Here is a 21070-nt window from a genome sequence, read left to right as displayed (position 1 = left end):
TCTTCCCTTACTCCAGAACAGAGTATGTTCTGTGAGCAATGCAATATCTAGAAGTTGACTATAATGCTATACTTGGTTGCATCTACATGGAGAAAAACAGGTGTAAACCCCTGCTATGACATTCACTACATAGTGAATGACATACCTTGGGTACATTACATACCTGTGAGCCCCACTTTCCTTACCTGTAAGCCTTGAAAATTCAATTAGAAAATTTTTATGACAATAATAGTGGGAGACTTCAGCACTCTACTGACAGTATTAGACAGATAATTCAAGGCAGAAAATTAACAAAGATATTCAAGACCTGAACTCAACGTTGGACCAAATGGATATGTTAAACACCTATAGAACTCTTCATCCCAAAACAACAGAATATACATTATTTTCATCACCACATGGCACATACTCTAAAATTGACCACATAATTGGACATAAAACAATCCTCAGCAAATGGGAAAGAACTGAAATCATACCAAACACACTCTCAGACCACTGCACAATGAAAATAGAAATTAAGACAAGGAGAATCACTTAAAACCATGCAATTACATGAAAATTAAACAACATGCTCCTCGGTGACTTTTGGGTAAACAGTGAAATTAAGGCAAAAATCAAAAAGTTCTTTGGAACTAATGAGAACAAAGATACAACATACTAGAATCTCTGGGACACAGCTAAGGCAGTGTTAAGAGGGAAATTCATAGCACTAAATGCCCAACATTTAGTGTTCTCCCCTAAATGTCTTTCTAACATCAAAAAGTTAGAAAGATCTCAAACTAACAACCTATCATCTCAACAGAAAGAATTAGAGAAAAGAACAAATCAACCCTAAAGCTAACAGAAGACAAGAAGTAACCCAAATCAGAGCTGAACTGAAAGAAATGAAGACATGAAAAAACATTCAAGAGATCAATGAATCCAGAAGTTGGTTTTTTGAAAAACTTAGTAAGATAGATTGACTGCCAGCTAGAGTAATAAAGGAGAAAAGAGAGAAGATCCAAATAAACATCATTTGAAATAATGAAGGGAATGTTACCACTGACCCCACAGAAATAAAAATCACCATCAGAAGCTACAACGAACACCTTGATACAGACCTAAAAAAATTCCTAGACACATATACCTCCCAAGACTGAATCATGAAGAAATTGATTCTCAGAACAGACCAATAATGAACTCCAAAATTGAATAAATAATAAATAGCCTATCAACAACAACAACAAAAAGCCTAAGACCAGATAGATTCATAGCCAAATTCCACCAGAGGTTCAAAGAAGAGCTGGAACCATTCCTCCAACAACTACTCCCAAAAATTGAGGAGGAGGGACTCCTCCCCAACTCATTCTATGAGGCCAAAACCTGGCAGAGACACAACAAAAAATGAAAACCAGGTCAATATCCTTGATGAATATTGATGCAGAAATCCTCAAAAAAACACTTACTCACCAAATTGAGCAGCACATCAAAAAGCTAATCCACCACAATCAAGTAGGCTTCATCCCTGGGATGCAAGGTTGGTTCAACATATGCAAATCAATAATTGTGATTCATCACATAAACAGAACTAAATTAAGCACCGCTTCATTTAAAAAATCTTCAATAAACTAGATATTGAAGGAACATACCTCCAAATAATAAGAGGCATCTATGACAAACCCACAGCCAACATTATACTGAAAGGGCAAATGCTGGAAGCCTGGCACAAGACAAGGATGCCCTCTTTCACCACTCTTATTCAACATAGTATTGGAAATCCTAGCCAGAGCAATCAGGCACAAGAAAGAAATAAAGTGCATCCAAGTTGGAAGAGAGGAAGTCAAACTCTCTCTTTATGCAGATGACATGATTCTATATCTAGAAAACCCCATAGTCTTGGTCAAAAGCTCCTTCAGCTGATAACTTCAGCAAAGTTTCAGAATACAAAATCAATGTACAGAAATAATTAGCATTCCTACACACCAACAACAGCCACGCCAAGAGCCAAATCAGAAAGGCAATCCCATTCACAGTTGTTGCAAAAAAAATTAAATTCCTAGCTAACCAGGGAGGTGAAAGATCTCTACAACGAGAATTAGAAAACGCTGCCCAAAGAATTCACAGATGACACAAACAAATGGAAACACATTCCATACTCATGGATAGGAAGAATGAATATCATTAATATGGCCATACTGCACAAAGCAATTTACAGATTCAACCCTATTCTTATCAAAATATCAATGACATTCTTCACAGAAGTAGAAAAACCTATTTTAAAATTCATATAAGATGAAAAAGAGCCCAAATAGCCAAGGCAATCCTAAACTAAAAGAACAAAGCTGGAAGCATTATGTTACCAAACTTCAAACTATACTACAGGGCCACAGTAACCAAAACAGCATGGTACTAGTACAAAAACAGGTACATAGACCAAGGAAACAGAATAGGGAATCCAGAAATAAGGCCACAAACCTATGACCACCTGATCTTCAAAAAAGCTGACAAAAACAAGTGATAGGGTAAAGACTCCTTATTTAATAAATACTGGAATAATTGACTAGCCATATGCAGAAGATTAAAGGTGGACCTTCCTTACACCATATGCAAAACTCAACTCAAGATAGGCTGATTAAGGACTTAAATGTAAAACCCAAAACTATAAAAACCCTGGAAGACAACTTAGGCAATATTGTCCTAGACACAGGAATAGGCAAAGACTTCATGACAAAAACACCCAAAACTATTGTAACAAAGCAAAAATTGACAAGTGGGATCTCATTAAACTAAAGAGCTTCTGCACAGCAAAAATAAACTATCAACAGAGTAAACAGACAACCTACAGAATGGGAGAAAATATTTATAAACTATGCATCTGACAAAGGTCTAATATCCAGCATCTATAAGGAACTTAAACAAATGTACAAGAGAAAAACAAACCACTCCATTAAAAAGTGGGCAAAGGACATCAACAGACCTTCTCAAAAGAAGACATATGTGTAGCCTGAAAAAAAAGCTCAATATTACTGATTATTAGAGATTATTAGCCTGAAAAAAAGCTCAATATTACTGATTATTAGACAAATGCAAATTGAAACCACAATGAGATACCATCTCACACCAATCTGAATGGCAAAGTCAAAAAATAACAGATGCTGGTGAAGTTGTGGAGCAAAGGGAACACTTAACACGGTTGATGGGAATGTGTAAATCACAGTATGGAGACTCCTCAAAGCTAAAAGCAGAACTACCATTCAACCCAGCAATCTCATTACTGGGCATATACCCAGATGAATAGAAATCATTCTACCATAAAGACATATGCATGTCAATGTTCATTGTAGCACTATTCACAACAGTGAAGACATAAAATTATCCTAAATGCCCATCAATGACAGATTGGATAAAGAAAATTTGGTACATATACATCATGGAATACTATGCAGCCATAAAAAAGAATGAGATCATGTCTTTTGCATGAACATGGATGGAGCTGGAGGCTATTATCCTTAGCAAACTAATGCAGTAACAGAAAACAAAATATTGCGTGTTTTCACATATAAATGAGAGTCAAATGATGAGCACTTATGAATACAATGAAGAAAACAGCCGACACTGGGGTCTTCTTGAGGGTGGAGGATGGGGGAAGGAAGAGGATCAGAAAAGATAACTACTGGGGACTGGGCTTAATACCAGGGTGATGAAATAATCTGTACAACAAACCCCGTGACACGAGTTCACCTATGTAACAAACCTTCACTGTATCCCTGAACATAAAATAGAAGTTAAAAAAAAAGATAATGTTTGTGAACACATCCATGTTTTAGTAGTGGCTCCAAAAATATTGTTTGGTTTCCTTTCCCATCCATAGTGTAAACTTCCAAATAGTTTTTATCTGTGGTTTTTCAACAATCTAATTTCTTGTTCATGGAAAAGAAATTCAATTTTATATGTCCTTAAGTAGTAAGCAGCATATTACATTTTGGACTTTTGTTTGGGTGTGGATTTGAGGCACAGAATAGGAAATGTTCCTTTCAAAGAAGATTTAACATAGAAATAAGGAATCAAGCTGAGGATTCATCAGTGAAGCTCCTATAAATAATCTGGTAACACAGAGAAAGCAGGTGTTCTCTGCTACCCACAGCTAAATTCAACAGCAGGAAGCTGGTGTATATGGCTTGTTAGTCTACTCAGTGAGTTCTTTCTAAGTAAACTTTGAAAATGTCTCTATCATTTCTTACTGGAATACATTCAGAACAAGAAATACAGCAACTTTCATAGCTCTTAATAAGTGTGATACTTTATTCAGAACATATTGAAATAAATGAACTAAAGGATTTTTAAATATGACCTTTGACTGTGGGTAATTGTTTTGAATTATACTTTCTTTACCAAATATGAAAATTCTTTTTTCTTTTACATGTGTAAGAGACAAAGAAATAGCAGATATGGGTAATTATAAACTGTCCTTTGGTTTAAAACCTTAAATACTCTTAAATTGTATTATAAATCACCTTGATGCTCCAAAGCTTGAATTGAACCTTTGAAACTCAGAATTTGTTGTAGGATATATTAAAATACTATGCAAACAAATACTTGCTAATTATTTTTTTTGAGGGGGTATGATCAGTCCTCTTACACATCAGAAATAATGTTCATATAATAGAACTCCCTTCATGAACCAATCTGTACTTCTATAGCTTCAACCCTTGGTTAAGTTCAGGCCCTTTCTAGTTTGTGCCATGGGGGAATGTGTGGATTAGTGCTTCTCAACTCTGGCTGCACACTGGAATCACCTAGAGGATGTTGAAAAAATACTGATGTCTGCATCTTATTCCCAGAGATTCTATGTAGGTTTTGGTGGGCATCTGGCTTGAAAAAAATAATATTAATCTTAAAATGTTGGAGTTTCTGTTAAAAAAGAAATCTAGATTTCCTGTTTTTTTAAAAAAACTGGAAGATCTGGCATTATCAGCTCATCTTCCCACATAGACATAGTGACTCCTGGCTGGAGCCCAGTAATACCTGTTTCTTTTAGAAAAGGTATGTGCACATCAGTCTGCCACAGTCCTTAGTTTGCCACTATTCCTCATGACCTACCTCCCCTTTTAGCCTTGCTTCACTCATTCACATGATGTGCCTGGCTGCTGTAAACATTTGGATTCGAGACCAGATGGGCAATTAAATATCATCAAAGCAAAGTATAGCTTAAACTGATTTGCATTTTGGGAGATTACCTTGGAAACAATGTGAACGACAGTAATGGGAGGGAGATAGAAGACAGAAAATCACTTAAGAAACTACTGTGGTTTGAATGGGAGTGACTTCAGGAAGGGCATGATCTCTTTCGAGATGGAGGTTATTAATCTCCATCTTTAAGGCTTAAATGAAACTTATATAGCCTTGTTATTCAAGGTGTGACTCCCAGAGAGCAACAGCAGCGTCAGAGAGTTGTTAGAGATTTAGAATCTCAAATCCACCCATCACACTTATGGCATGAGACTGTGTTTTAACAAATTCCCCAAGAGGATTTGTATTCATGCTAAAATTTAAGAGGCACCAACTTAGACGTTTCGCCCATATGTTTCATGTATGTTCATGTTCCTCTTAATTTTTATAGATGACTTATATTGTTGTCTTTTATTATGACATATATGGTTTATGAAGTTCTTGATTAATAATTTTTAAAGTTCTGGGAGAGAAGCAAAACTGAAAATTGTGTATAGAAACATCATCTTCAATGTTTTAATATAGCAGCATTCACATATCTCAGCTTCAAGATTAAAACCATCTTCCACGATTCATCATCTAATCCGATTTTCCAAGTCATTGAAAATATTTTCTAGTAATTATTGAGTGATTTCATAAATTGGATTTGTGATCTTGGCCCCAAGTTCCTTCAAATAATATTATTTGGAGATCTTCAGAAAATATCAATGCTTAGGTGCTTAGGTCCCACAGAAACTTTAGTCAAAGGGAAGAGTTCAGTTTAAAGTTAAAAAATATTTATAAATATAGGATAAGGAAGTAAAGCAGAATATCCCGCAAGCTTATTTAAGTAATTTAAATGCGTAATTATCATCAGTAGAGCCAATGCAAGAAAGTGACTCTTTCAAAATATGTTTATTGTTTTATTTTTCTGATTACACAGTACCTTCTCATCTTAGAAAAAATAGAAATGACATAAAACTAAACAAAAGAAAATGAAAATCACACTGTATGTGGGTGTATATGGAAATAGGAAGGAAATATAAAACATTTACATATGAGTGTTCCAAAACTGGGTATTATATGCACGTATATACTATATATTTTGTGTATACATATGTGTATGTATACACAAAAAATTGTATGTGTTGTTTTACAATGTGATGCTTTTTCCAATTAACATTATCTCATAAGCATTTCCTCATTTTAACACATATTTTAAATGTGTTTTCTAAGGATTACATGTTACCAAACCGTGTAGATATACATTATGTGAAGTGGCAACATATAGCATCTTAGACTACTTAGCAGAGAGTGAATGGGATGCTCCCAGGCAGCATACAGCATGGCAGCACTCAGGCAAGGGAACTGGAGTTAAATTTGAGCATCTCTGCTTACTTCTGATATAATCTTGGGCAAATTTTTTGTGTATTTCGGCCTAAGTTCCAGTCCCTTTTTGTGAAAGGGGGTAACAGTTGTACCTAATTTACAGTTTGTTGTGAAGATTAAATGTGGTCGTTTATAACAGTTTTGTGTGTGTGGTTTTTTGGTTTTTTGTTTGTTTGTTTGTTTGTTTTTTGGTTTTGTTTTTTTGAGACTGAGTCTTACTTTGTCACCCAGGCTGGAGTGCAGTGGCATGATCTTGGCTTATTCAGGCTCCACCTTCCAGGTTCAAGCAATTCTCTTGCCTCAGCCTCTTGAGTAGCTGGGATTACAGGCATGCGCAACCATGCCCCGGTTGATTTTCTTATTTTTAGTAGAGACAGGGTTTCATCATGTTGGCCAGGCTGGTCTCGAATTCCTCACCTCAAGTGACCTGCCCTCCTCAGCCTCCCATAGTGCAGGGATTACAGGCGTGAGTCACCACACCTGGCCATATGTAACTGTTCTTAGCACAATGCCTGGCACAACAGAAACACAACATAATATGGGCTTTAAGAAAATAATGGTAAAGTAAATATTACATAAAATTTATCATTAGTGACATTTAGTAAATTAGACAGTATTGTATAACTATCATGGCTACCTAGTTCAGAATATTTTCATAACTCCAAAAAGAAACACCATAACCATTAAGCAGTCAATCTTCATTCCTGTCTCCCCTCAGCCCCTGACAACAACTAATCTGCTTTCTGTGTCCATGTATTTACCTATTCTGGAAATACCATTAAATAAAATAATAGTTAATGGCTTTTTGTGTCTGAATTCTTTCACTTTGCATGTTTTTCAGGTCTATCCATGTTGCAGCATGTATTAACACTTCCTTTTTATACTGAATAATATTCCATTGCATGGATGTACCATCTTTCATTTATCCATACATCAGTTGATAGACATTTGGGTTGTTTTCACCTTTTGTCTAGTGTTAATAGTGCTGCTATGAACATTCATGTATATGTATATTTTTGAATACCTCTTTTCAATTCTTTTGGGTAATACCTAGGAGTAGAATTGCTAGATCGTGTGGAGTTTCTATGCTTAACTTACGAGAAATTACTATGCTATTTTTCCATAGCAGCTACTCTGTTTTATATTTCTACCAGAAAGGTAGAAGATTCCAATTTCTCTAAATCCTCTCCAGCACTTGTTTTCTTTAATTTTGTTTGATTTTTATAGTCATCTTAGTCTGCATCAAGTGCTAGTTCATTGTGATTCTTATTTGTATTTCCCTAATAACTAATGATGTTGCAGATCTTTTCATTTACTGACTGGTCATTTGTATATCTTCCTTAAAAAAAAAAGTCTATTCAAGCCCTTTGACCAAAATGTTCTTTGCTAAGTAAAAGTTTTAATTTTGATAAAGTTTATCTATCTTAATTTTTTTGGTTATGTTTTTGGTGTCATGTCTAAGAAACCATCACTAAATCCAAAGTTATGAAAATTTATCCCTTATGTTTTCTTATAAAAATTTGATGGCTTTAGTGTATATATTTAGATCTTTGTTCCATTTTGAGTTAATTTTTTGTATGTTGTGAGGTAAGGGTCTAACTTCATTAGTTTGCATGTGGATATTCAATTGTCCCTGCAAGATTTGTTGGAAAAAAATATTCTTTCTCTGTTGAATGACTTTGGCACACTCACTGAAAATTAATTGACCACAGATGTGTGGGTTTATTTCTGGGCTCTTCTATTCTGTAAATCTATATGTCTATCTTTATGCCAGTTTGCCACACTGCTTTGATTACTGTAGGATTGTAGTAAGTTTTAAAATCTGGAAGGGTAAGTTCTCTAATATTCTTCTTATTTATCAAGATTGTTTTGGCTATTCAGGATCCTTTGCGATTCCACATTAATATTAGGATCAGCATTTCCATTTCTTCAAAAAAGGCCAGTGAGATTCTGATAGGGATTGCATTGTATCCCTAGAATACTCTGGGGAGTATTGCCATCTTAACATTAAATTCTCCAATTCATGATCATGTGATATCTTGTCATTTATTTAGGTTTTTCATTTTTTAACAGTGTTTTGTAATTTTCCTTGTATAAGTTTCCAATCTCCTTGATTAAATTTATTCCTAGGTATTTTACATTTTTTTGATGCTACTGTGAATGAAATCATTTTCTTAATTTCCTTTTCAGTTTGTTCAATGCTATTCTATAGAAACACAAGTGATTTTTTTTTGAGTGTTGGTTTTATACTCTTCAACTCTACTGACTTAATTTATTTGCTTTAATTTTTAAAAATTATCCCTTAGAGTTCTCAGCATGTAAGATCATATCATCTGCAAGTTTCCCCTTCCATATTCTTTGTTCATTTGTGTTTTGATCATCTGTCTAGTTGTAAGAAGCTGCTATTTCAGTGTATTCTAGACCAGAGCTTCTCAAACTATAGTGTACTCATGAATTACCCATGTATTTTAAAAGGCAGATTCTGATTCATCAGGTTTAGAGTGGGACCTTAGTATCTACATTACTAACAAGCTGCAGGGTAATGATGCTGCGGGTCTCGGGGCTGCCTTTTGAATAACAAAGGTTATAAGGGAAATAACTGCACAATGAAAGAGAGTATAAGTGATAGAGTCAGAATACTGGGTCATTGTTAAAACTCAGAAGATATAAGTCAAAATAAATCTTTGAGTCTCTTAAGGTGTGGACATGCTTGCCCAAGCTTACAACTTAATTTTTGTTGTTGTTTTTATTTAGTCCTAGATACATTACTCAGGTAATTGAAGATCAAAAGATAAGTATTTAAATGTTCTGATTGTTCATTTTCAAAAATACAAATATTTCCTCAGAAGTAGCCCTTATATTTATATTTATATTATACTTATATTTAGTAACAAAGGAGCTACTTATATGTCTCATGGGTAGTTAAAGAGGTATGTAGCAATATCCAGAGTTTGCATAATCATAGTGTCCAGGATATCCAAATATTTTCCAAGTGTATCACAGGCATTGTTGAACAATTTTCTTCTCATTGCTGCATTTATTAACCTGTATAAAGAAGCTGACTCTTCTGCTATTTGAACTTTGATTATCTCCCCAAATTCCTTCACCAAAGGTATGTGAAAAAATTGTAAAATCACTATAAAATATATTGCTTCAATAAATCAGCTCACATATCTGATGATTACAAAGAAAATCAATACAATGAAAGACAGTCTGTTTTTATAATGTTTCATCTAATTTAAAAAATAAAGTGGGGTCTGAATCTGAAATGTCTCAAGGCAGAAATTAGTGAGTTCTCCAAAGAGTAAGACACCTGCAGCAGAGCATTTCAATTCCTCTGTCTTCATTTTAGTGAATAATTTGTTTTACTCGTCTGATTCTTTAATGAACTTTCCAATTAAAAGCAGATGTCATTTTTCACAGAACATAAATTAGAAATCATTTTATTACTAACAGGCAAAATATATACAAATAGTATTGAATTTGCCAACAAGCACTGGGAATGTCCACACAATGATGGGATTTTCATATTGGTGACCCTATTCTAGCCTTAACTTGCAGCTCAATTTAAAGCTTAGTGAACCCTATGTTTTAATTTCCAAGGGAAAGTTGAATTTAGAAAGTCCCTCCGAAATATTCATGCCCATCTAAGAAAGGGCTGAGTTAAGAAAGCAAATAAAGAACATTGTGCTCTATGATCTATGATCATGAGGTTTAAAACTACCTGCTGTTATTTTGCTTACAGAATCTTTACCAGCTCGTTAAGTTTAAATGCTTAGAAAATCATTTTTAGTTTTGACTTTTACAAAAATTCCTCATACATCTTTTTTGTTTTTTTTTTTCCTGGCATTTGTCAGCCCTTAAGTAAAATGTCCCAGAAAGCATGGCTTTTTACAGTTAATACTATTATATTGCATGGTATTTTGCTATCATGATAATAATAGTGAAATTGAATCTACTTTAAGTGAACACCTGAGAGGACTTCTTATACCTTAACACAGTCATTCCCTGAACCGCCTACAACCTTCCTGTGCTAATTTAGCCATTTAGTGACTTATTTAATGCCCTAGCCTTTGCCCGCCTTTGCTTTCCTTGACTTTTTTTACTCCAAAGACCTATTTTCAGCTAGCTTCAGCTTCCCACTACTGTGGCCACAACACTTTGTTTTATAGCATCACCCAAAACAGCTCTCATCACCACCTCCGTGCCTTCTTTCTTTTCCTGGTCTCTGTCCTTGTGCTACTCAGCATGTACTACTCAATCACCCAGTTTCTCTGTTTCTTCCTAATTCTGAAACAATTAGCATAATTATTCTGATCGTAATTTATCTGTTACCAGTTAGCCTTTCAAATCCCTTTATTTATCATCTGTTAATTCCCTGCTCCATACCCCTTAACAACTAGTCCAAAACCTTTGTGCTCTTTTAAAATACTCAACTATCATGGAGCCAGGCTTTAACTAACCTCAAAGTCACTTAGTCCCACAGAGTGGAATTGCTTGTTCTTTTCTTCTCTGCCCAAACTTTTTGTCTCTTCCTTGCTTCTCTCTTTTACTTCTTTCCCCTCATTTCCAGGAGAAATGGATCCTATTCTAAATCCCACTGGTTCTATCTCCTATTCACTTTATATCTCTTTTCATTCTTAGTATCTCATTTTTCTGTCACCCTTCACTCCCCACCCCACCTCCACTCCTTTTTTTGCCTAGATAACTCCCACAGCTTGTTTGAGGTCTCAGCTCAGATATCGCTTCCTATAGGAAACTCTTATTAATTCTCTGGAAACCATTAGCTCCATTTCTCCATGATCCAGAATCGTCCTCCACATTTTCTCCACATCGACCCCCTTGCTTCAGTGCTCTAGCTCAGGCTGTCTCCCCTGCTTGGGACATGGTGAGTCATCTTTGCCCTCTCCCAAGACCCACCTCTACGCTCACCAGGTGAAATTCCTGTGCGTGTTTAAGACCCAATAAGATGGCTTCTCAGATACCCCAAAGCAGAAACTGATTTCACTTTCTGCTACACACTTGTTTTGTTTTCCATTTGAGCTTGTGTTCATAAAAGGTGCTGAATAATGCTTTTTAGATGGTTCCACATTCAGTGTAGGAGAGTTATGGAATGCCCATCCCGGTATCATTTGTGGCTGGTTCACAGATTATTGACTATGGAATGAGAGTCCTATGCATATACTTAGTGGTGAACTGAAACCCAGAGCCTGCAAAAAGATGAGTTGAAGAAATTCTAGCTTTCAGTGGATTTTGTTAGAAGACAAGTGATTTCTTCCATACCATTAGAGGTAGGGATTTTTTCCTATAGTAGAATACATAGCTATTATAAATATAGTTACAAAAATTTTACAAGGAAGGTAAAAATAACCACATGGGCATATAGACAATTTTGGAAAAAAGAAAACCTGATCATATTTTTTTTTACCTTTTCTTAGCTTTTTTTCTTTAAAGTGACACATAATAATTGTATATATTTGTGGGGTACATAGTGATGTTTCAATACATATAACATATGTATGTATATCAGATTGGGCTAATTACCAAATCCATCATCTCGCACATTTATCATTTCTCTGTGTTGGGAACATCCAATATCCTTTCTTCTAGCTATTTGAAAATATATATTATGGTCATCCTACAGTGTTATAGAACATTAGAACTTATTCTTTATATCCAGCTGTAATTTTGAATCCTTCCCCTTTTAAATCAGTGGTGCCTTTGTTGAGACAATGATGTCAATGAAGAAAGTAGGAAGAAATGCGTCGGTTTCATCTTTCTGAATTAAGACTAATGATATCCAATATTGCACAGGGCTGTTTAAACTCCTGATGGATTAGTGTAACAGTCATTCAAGGAGTCTAAGGGTGAGGATTTTGTTTATTTGTCATTGTATCTTCCACAGGCTAGCTCAATACTTATTGACTGAATGAAGTAATGTGTAAAACTAAAGTTAAATTTTAGATTTAGAAGTCGTTAATACAATAATGTAATTTTCAGAGTCAAGTTAGTTGAAAGTTTTAGGTTTAAACTACTATTCTTATAGAATCTATCTTCCAATTATCAGCATAATTATATATCAATTATTCTAAGTCAAATACCTTAGAATATTCTGTATCGGCCGGGCGCGGTGGCTCAAGCCTGTAATCCCAGCACTTTGGGAGGCCGAGGCGGGTGGATCACAAGGTCAGGAGATCGAGACTATCCTGGCTAACATGGTGAAACCCCGTCTCTACTAAAAATACAGAAAACTAGCCGGGCGCGGTAGCGGGCGCCTGTAGTCCCAGCTACTCCGGAGGCTGAGGCGGGAGAATGGCGTGAACCCGGGGGGCGGAGCTTGCAGTGAGCCGAGATCGCGCCACTGCACTCCAGCCTGGGAGACACAGTGAGACTCCGTCTCAAAAAAAAAAAAAAAAAAAAAAAGAATATTCTGTATCAGTGGTTCCAAAATTTGTCTGATTGTGTCATTTCCTTGTCCCTGACTGCAAATAAAATGCTTCAGATTTTTTTTTAAATCCTTATTTTTTTCACCCTACCAATATAAATTATGATTCAGTGGATAGGGGGTGAGCCTGGAAATACGCGTTTTTAAAACTTTCCCAAGAGATACTAACAGCCAATCAGATTTAAGAGGCTTTTTAAAAAAGTCTGTATTTGAGGTTTATTGTAGACAAAACATAAACAGACCCTCCCTTCTATAAAGTTAGCCTATTTCATTTAGGGAAATCACCACACAATCTAATAATTTCCCCTGTAGCTGAATTATGTGTGTTGAGATCCTGAAAATATCTCCAATGGATTGTGTAGACAATGAAAAAGTAAGTCCTCTGAGGACATTAAGATAAACTGGGACCATATGGTCAGCCCATGACACAATCTGATTGTAGGCAAATTGTGTTAGATGCAAGTATTTTGGCCAGCTAGACTTTTATTAAATTTAATTTAAAATGGAAACACCAACCAGGCTCTCTTACTTAACTAGAAGAAAATGTGATTAATAGGAACAAGAAATCTAAGAAAAACAGGGGCAAGACACTAAAGAAGAAAATGGTTCTTGGAATACACAAATCTTGGGAATATTTTCCCCAGAATTCCCTTGTAATTAAATTTTCATCTATGTTGAACCAAGGAAGAAACAATAAATGCATTTGTGCTCCAATGACTATTTTGAAGATTTGTTTATGAGCATAGTGTGTTGTGATTTTATTTTATTTTCAAATTTTATTTTGCCACATAGCCATTTGCTTCAGTGTGTATTAGCAACAAGCACCCTGCTTCATGCTGCTAAAGTGCTGCTGAGTGGAATCATTCAGTGGCCAAACACCGAAGAGAATAAGGGAAACAAGAGATTTCCAAGTCATGGGCTATTTTCCTGCAACTTTAAAAATATCTGAATGAACTAAAACAAACTAACTAAATCTCTAAAATATGCAAATGAACTAAGGTAAGAAAGCAGCAACTAATAGTCAGAAATTAATTTGGTGATATCTGTCACTTCTGTTACAGACTTGCAATTCCAATGCTGGTAAGGTTAATTTATGGATCGAACAGCCAGTATCGCACAGTTTGGGAGGGCATAAAATCCAGGAACTTGAAGCACAGCTAATTTGTCACTGAATTAACAGATGAGTCACTAGGAAAGCAGAAATGTACAAACTGGTGGTGACTGTCATTGCACTGCAGTAAAAATAAGGCTCAAAAAAGCAAAATCTTCTTCCTGAAGCTGCTTGACAAGCTTGGATAAAAAGTGTACCTCTACCTGGTGTTCTTTGCTCTTATCCACAAGCTCTCCCTGGTTCAATCGCAATGATTTTCACCGTATGTCTGGGAGGTGAAACAGCACACTTCTTTCATCTCTAGGTGAAATGCAAAATCACAGTCCTTCCTGTTTGCAATCTGTGCCTTTGCTGGACTGCATCATAGTGAGGGCAAAGTTCAAATGGCCTGTAGACACTGAACTCAGCAAGCATGGCAGACTGAGGCAAGACACTTCTCTCCAGAATGACCCTGACATTTGCACAGGTCAGCATAGAAATGCCCCTGAAGGGAGCATGAGGAGAAGAAACTGCCACCCAGTTTATAATCCAACTTGACATAATCAGAGAGTTTCAACTTCTAAAGGGCTCAATGCCACTCTTCGAAAGCATAAACATTTCTGTTAAAAACAAAAATCTTAAGCAGACGTTCAAATATTCTATGATTAAAATTGCCAGGTTCATTTTACCATCTGCTAATGCAATCATGCAAAATTCTATGATTTTGTGTCAATGAGTTAATTCTGGTTGTTCCGAATGGAACTGTGGACTTGGGGGTTAAACAAAAACTAGGCTATATCTAATGAGATGGTCTAGGAATCAGCCATGCTTTGGGAACTATGCATGAACTCAACACATGCTTCTGCCAGATTTGATTTTGGCCAGTAATCTCCACAGTTAATATTTTTTAGTACTTTTCAAATATATTCCCTATTGTTTTTTGGTCCACCTTTCCCCCACTTAAAACTTAAATTCTGAAGTCAAACTTATAATGAAAACTTACCACTTGATGTTGAATGGTTAAAATCCCCTCATACACAGGGAAGTTTTTGTGTGAACGAAAGCTTACTAAACATACTGTGGTTATCATTATTTTTTCATTTCAGTTGGAGCCCCTAACATTCTTACTTTTTGGATCTGCTTGCTGGATAATTGTTATGCCAAGTCATAACTTCATTTAAAGAGCTAAGCTAGAACTAGCAGTGGGGGGAAGGAAAGAAGAAATCTTTTTTGCCTTCTTGTCTATCAGCACTAATCCTCTGAAAAGTACCCTTTCAATCAAGGGATCCAAGAGAAGCTCAATTGCCTCAGCAAATGGAATACTGAAAGGTACAGTTAAAAAGGTTCCTACTGTGAGTGAAAAATGAAAATAATGGTGTGACCTATGGAGACACTGCAAACCTGGGAACACACAGGGCCTCTTGTCTGTATCAGGTCCGAGATATGCAGGCATCTCTGTCAAATTAAAAAGCCAAGGAAGTGGACGGCTTTGGCTTCCTGCTGGTGGGGACAAGAACTGGAAATATTTTATTGCAAAGTGACTGAGATCCTGTTAGAAGTTTAACACTTAGCAGGCAGGCAGCAACCGCTTAGAGAAAACAGAACGAGATTTTCTCCATTGGGCTCCTCCAGCCTTGACAAGGGTGACAACTATATTTTTTAAATAGTGTGATGGATTCAAATGGCTCTGGAAAGTTTTATCTTAAAAATAAAATGGTGGAACTGTCCCCTGTGAAAAATGGCTGGGGAAATAAATACATTACCAGAATGGTATAGAAATGCATCAGAAACTGCCTATAGATTGCCCAAAGAAAACAGAACCAATTTTCCGAGAAGATTGAATAGAAATATTGAATGGACCCAGCTTCATTTAATACCCACAGAGTTCATGTGAAATGTAATTAAGAAGACTGGGGATGGAGAACAAAAAAAGATAAGAGACACAAAATGGACCTTTACAGCTTCTTTGGAAGGTCACAGTCCACTTTTTATAGCATGATGTCAAGCACAAGGTGAAAGTGGGTTTTCAAAGACTTGGCTCTACTCCAAAGGTCTCTCTTTAATGTTGCTTGCAAAATTTATACTGAAGGCAGATTTATGAACATTGTTGGAGAACAGGTATTCCTCCTCTTGTTCATAGAGAAGAGGTTTATTATTTTGGTCCAGTTGCTAAGCAAAACTAAGTCTGAGTTTGGGCTGTAAATTTTCAACTGTATCTATATTAGCTTTATGTTTATTCTGAAATGGCGAGCCTTCTGATTTCAAATCTGAGAATGCCAGGGTCATATAAGATTTTTATCACCTCCGAGGTCTCGTCCAGGCCATATGGAAGTTTTACCTAGGCAATTCCAAAATAATACGGCTAATCATTATTTGATGAGAAAAACAATGTATCAAGACTGAGAAGAGTCAAACTACCTGAGTTTCAAATTTGGCTTTTTCACTTACTAGTGTTGACACCTTGGGCAAGTTGGTCATCTCCCTGAGCCCCAGATACTCCATCTGTAAAATGAAGATAATAACAGTTCCTACTTCATAGGGATATGATAAAAATTAAATGAGATAATGCATGTAAAGTGTTTAGCACACCACTAACATACAGGAAGAAAAATCAACCCTTACCATCTTGCAGACAGTTAAGACAACATCCTAGAGCTTAGTGTTGTTAGACTGAGCACGCAATGGCTATATTTCATTTCTTCATATCCTAACTTCTGCATTTTCCTTGCCCCTATTTTTCTAGGCCCTCCCCAGTTTCTCCATATTTGTTAAGTAGTCTCCCCCTAATCAGCACAGAAGATTCTGATCAATGCCAAATCTTTTTAAAGAATTACCTGCTTTATTCTGCATCTTTACACATTAAGTATTTCTCCACCTGAGTTTGAGTATTAATGCCCCACAGATCTTAATAGACAGAAGAAGAAAGAATGGTACAAAGAGAGGAAATGAACTAACAGAGGAACTGGAGAACAGAGACAAAGCAAAGAAAGAAACAGAAAGACTTGTGAGAGCTGGTGAACTCAGTTGGTGATTCAGCTGGTCTTAGCTACAGAACGTTTTCCCCCAACGTTGTTCCAACTGGAGCATTGGTCCCCTGAGATGACTAGCAAACAGTTTATTAATCAAAGAGAGTTTGTCCAAAATATTCCACACCACACTTTCCTCTAGGAGAGTCTCAATGCGTGTTAGTACAATAAAGATGCCAAGAAGTACTGCAGTAAAAAAACAAAAACAGAAACAAAAACCACACACACACACACACACACACACACACACACAAGCCATTTTACTTTGTTTCATCTCATAAGACTGATCAATACTTAACACTAATCAATAACATTTTGGGAAACATTTGACTACCATTATTTTACAACTGGGTTGCAGGAATACCCGTAAATAAAGAACAAATTTTGGAGAATTAATGAACCAAAACTGATGGGCAGAAAAGTGGGACTAACATTTAGTGAGTGCCTATTATGTGTGCCAGAAATTGTACTGTTTTAAAAATATTTACTCATTCCCAGTAGGTTAAAGTAATGGTTTTTAAGTGGTAGGGTTGATAAAAGTGCTTTATGAAAGAACATCTTGGCACATATTAGTTTTCCTTACGTGGGGACACAATAGCTCTTTAAAAATGGAAAGATCTTGAGAACTCATGTAGCCCGTATCTATGCTTAAGAGTGTTGCTTTTGCATGCACTGAGAAATTGCAGATTTTGGAGTCTATCCTCAGTTCCCTGGAAGGTAGCATGAGACAAAGACCTGTGAACTAGTCCTGGTACTGCCACTTACTGGATATGTAACCTTGAGTAGCATACTCTTCTGAACCTATGTCAATACTAGAAAAAATAATATCTAATTTAAGGGTTTTTGAGGATTATAGTCATAAGCCACAATTTTACATAGCTGATACTTCAAATAATTCAAATTTCTTACTCTACGTTTTATATTCCTGTATTCATTGATCAAAATGTTTTTCTCTTGCACCTAAAACTGTAACAGTTCCCATGGACACAAAATATGTGTACAATTTGTATCTTAACACCTGCTAATTGTTATTTAAAATACTACTGTATTGAGTGTGTGTGTGTGTGTGTGTGTGTGTCTGGAGTTCAGTGACATGATCACAGTTCACTGCAGCCTCGACTTCCTGGTCTCAAGCGATCCTCCCACCTCAGCCCCACCAAGTAGCTGAAACTACAAGCATGCGCCACTATGCCCATATGTCCACTATTTGTATTTTTTGTAGAGACAGAATTTTGCCATATTGCCCAGGCTGGTCTCAAATTCCTGGGCTCAAGTGATCTGCTTGCCTTGGCCTCCCAAAGTGCTGGGATTACAGGCGACCGCACAAACCATTTTATTCTTTCTTTATATTCCCCAAGGCATCTGTCTTAGCATAGTGCTGGGTACATAGTAATACCATAGTAGTTACTTTGTGAAATGAATGAATGGAAAAATTAATGGCAAATTGCACTAAAATTGTACTTATTTTACACAGCGTAATATAACAAATGTAACTTAATAATAGGATACTTTGTACTGGTAGAACAAGGCAGGATGGAGTCAGACTGAGACTTCTGAAATCTTGTGCTAAATTTTCCATGCTTAACAAGTAGCCTATGCCTGTCACTCAACCTCAGCTTATGTGAATACCAGAAGATTCACTAACAAGACAGCCATGTTAGAGATAATCATTCTTTTATGACAGTGGGTCTGACTTCAGGACTTTTGCAAGAAACTTGAATTTCCCTTCAAATAAATTGAATGTAAATATGCTTGGTTTACTCCGACTCATATTTTAATTCTGTTTAATGTTTTTCCACCCTCATGCAACAAAAAGTAAAAAAGCTACCTCTTTTCATTTTCTGAAAGGTCTATATACCATTAAGAGTGAAGCCTTGAGAGGTGAAACTGATATCACGAAGGAGGAAATACAGAACAATAACAGCTATTCATTTTATGAAGGGTAACAGAACTTCATTTTATTAGGTTGGTGCAAAGGTAATTACTTTTAGTGGCAAAAACTGCAATTACCTTTGTACGAACCTAATAGCTCTACGTGTAGGCAGACACAAAAACAACAGTCATAAGACATGTGATTTCTCTTCATTTCTTGTACACATTTACCCACATTGACAGTGAGACTGAATTGTGGGAAAGATGTGTTTTTATACTTAAATGAATAAACATTGGACAAAACGAGTTCAAGATTTAAAACTGTTGTTCATTGTATAGGGGGTATATTTTTAGGTGGAGTTCATAGAAATGGAAGTGACCTGTATTCAGGTCAGCTGGGAGCTCTGCCAGTCACTCATCCCAACTTCCTACCTCTTTCTACTCTCCCGTTTTAGCCTCTTTCTGTGTCTTTTCCCCACTACATCTACATGACACTCAAACCTGTAGCGAAGCATTTACCACTACAGTATTTACTGCACTTTCATGATTTGAAAATCGAATGGCAGATTTCTGATATACTCAACATATCTAAATATTCTCTGAATCTTATCAGAAATTATAAAAAGGGGTGTCTCTGTCAGTTTGAGTTTCTATAACAAAGTAACATAGACTGAATGACTGGTCTACAATAGATATTTTTGTCTCATTGTCCTGGGTGTGGGAAGTTCCGGATCAGGGTACCAGCACGGTAGAGTTGTGGTGAAAACCCTCTTCTGGGTTGCAGGCTGCCAACTTACCGTATCCTCACATGGTGGAAGGGGCAAGGTAGCCCTCTCGGGCCTCTTTCATGAGGTCACTAATCTCCCAGAGCCCTACTTCCTAATATCGTCACCTTGGGGATTAGATTTCAGCAGAGGAATTTGCGGGGGACACAAGCATTCAGTCCATAACCGGGGAGATGTGTCAAATAAACTTAGTAAGAATGATCTGTTGCAGGAATGGAATTCTGCTGTTGAGAAGCTGAAGAGCGGGGCACTGAGAATTCTGCTGTCGAAGGACTACGCGGAGAAAGAACACCTCCAGCTCTCTCACCAGAAACTGAGTCAGCTTCAAGAAGAATTTGGTCAACTCATGGTGGAAAGGAATACCTGGTTAAAGAAGGCAAATGAATTTTTTAACAGTGCTAACAAGGTCAGTGTGAGATCAAGTTGATAATTTTCGGTAATCAGGGAGACCAGTAAAAGACCCATGACTTCAACCAGCTGGAGCACATCACAGAAGTCAAAACTCCCTGTAAAATTTCAAAACTGATGGCAGCAAAGAAGAGTTTTTAACATATATTCCTATTATGGCCATTATTTGGTTCTCAAAACTGGAAGACTGTTTTCCCATGTAAAAGGTGACTTTAAAAACAGCAAACACACCTCATGAGGGTTTTTTGTTTTTTTGTTTGGTTTGGTTGTTGGATGGTGTTTGTTGTTGTTTTGAGAAAGGGCCCGGCTCTGTCACCCTGGCTGGAGTGTAGTGGCGTGATCATAGCTTACTGCAGCCTCGACCTCCCAGACTCCAGTGATTCTCCCATCTCAGCCTCCCACATAGCTGGAATCACAGGCACATGCCACCATGCCTGACTTTTATTTTGTAGAGACAGGGTCTCACTATGTTGTGCAGGCAGTCCTCAAACTCCTGGGCTCAAGTGATCCTCCTAAAGTGCTGAAATTATAAGCGTGAGCCACCATGCCTAGCCTCATGAGGGTTTTATCTTCCAGCTGCCACTGGTCTGTTTGGGGGGGACACTTGTGCCCACATTATTGTGTTTCCATGGAGGAAGAGAATTATCATAAATATATCAAGGTTTAAAAATACCTTAAAATTTTTACCGAAGGCCCTCCTTTTTTTCATCCTCTTTTATTTACCAAGTAAAAAATATATGAATATTGCAAGTCTTTTTGCACACAAGCCATAAGGCTAGAAACAGTGCCTCAGCCTGATTGTTCCACCTTGATCTTGCCATTTTAAGTCAGCCAGAGTGAAATCTGGCTGTGGACCATCTCCAGGTCT

General features: G+C 36.6%; 1 protein-coding gene across 5 annotated transcripts in view; it reads left to right on the top strand.

Annotated features, from left to right (window-relative positions):
- CCDC141 (coiled-coil domain containing 141) overlaps positions 1 to 21070 on the top strand; it is a 249619-nt gene that overhangs the window by 103046 nt on the left and 125503 nt on the right. For all 5 annotated transcript variants that reach the window (XM_009182528.4, XM_009182527.4, XM_021924378.2 and 2 more), the window contains exon 7: positions 20006 to 20200. In XM_009182528.4, the coding sequence (XP_009180792.2) occupies positions 20006 to 20200 (195 nt within the window). The remainder of the gene's footprint in view (positions 1 to 20005; positions 20201 to 21070) is intronic.

This window comes from Papio anubis, chromosome 10 (assembly GCF_008728515.1).
Source record: "Papio anubis isolate 15944 chromosome 10, Panubis1.0, whole genome shotgun sequence".
NCBI lineage: Eukaryota > Metazoa > Chordata > Mammalia > Primates > Cercopithecidae > Papio > Papio anubis.
This window is presented reverse-complemented; position numbering and strand designations above follow the sequence as displayed.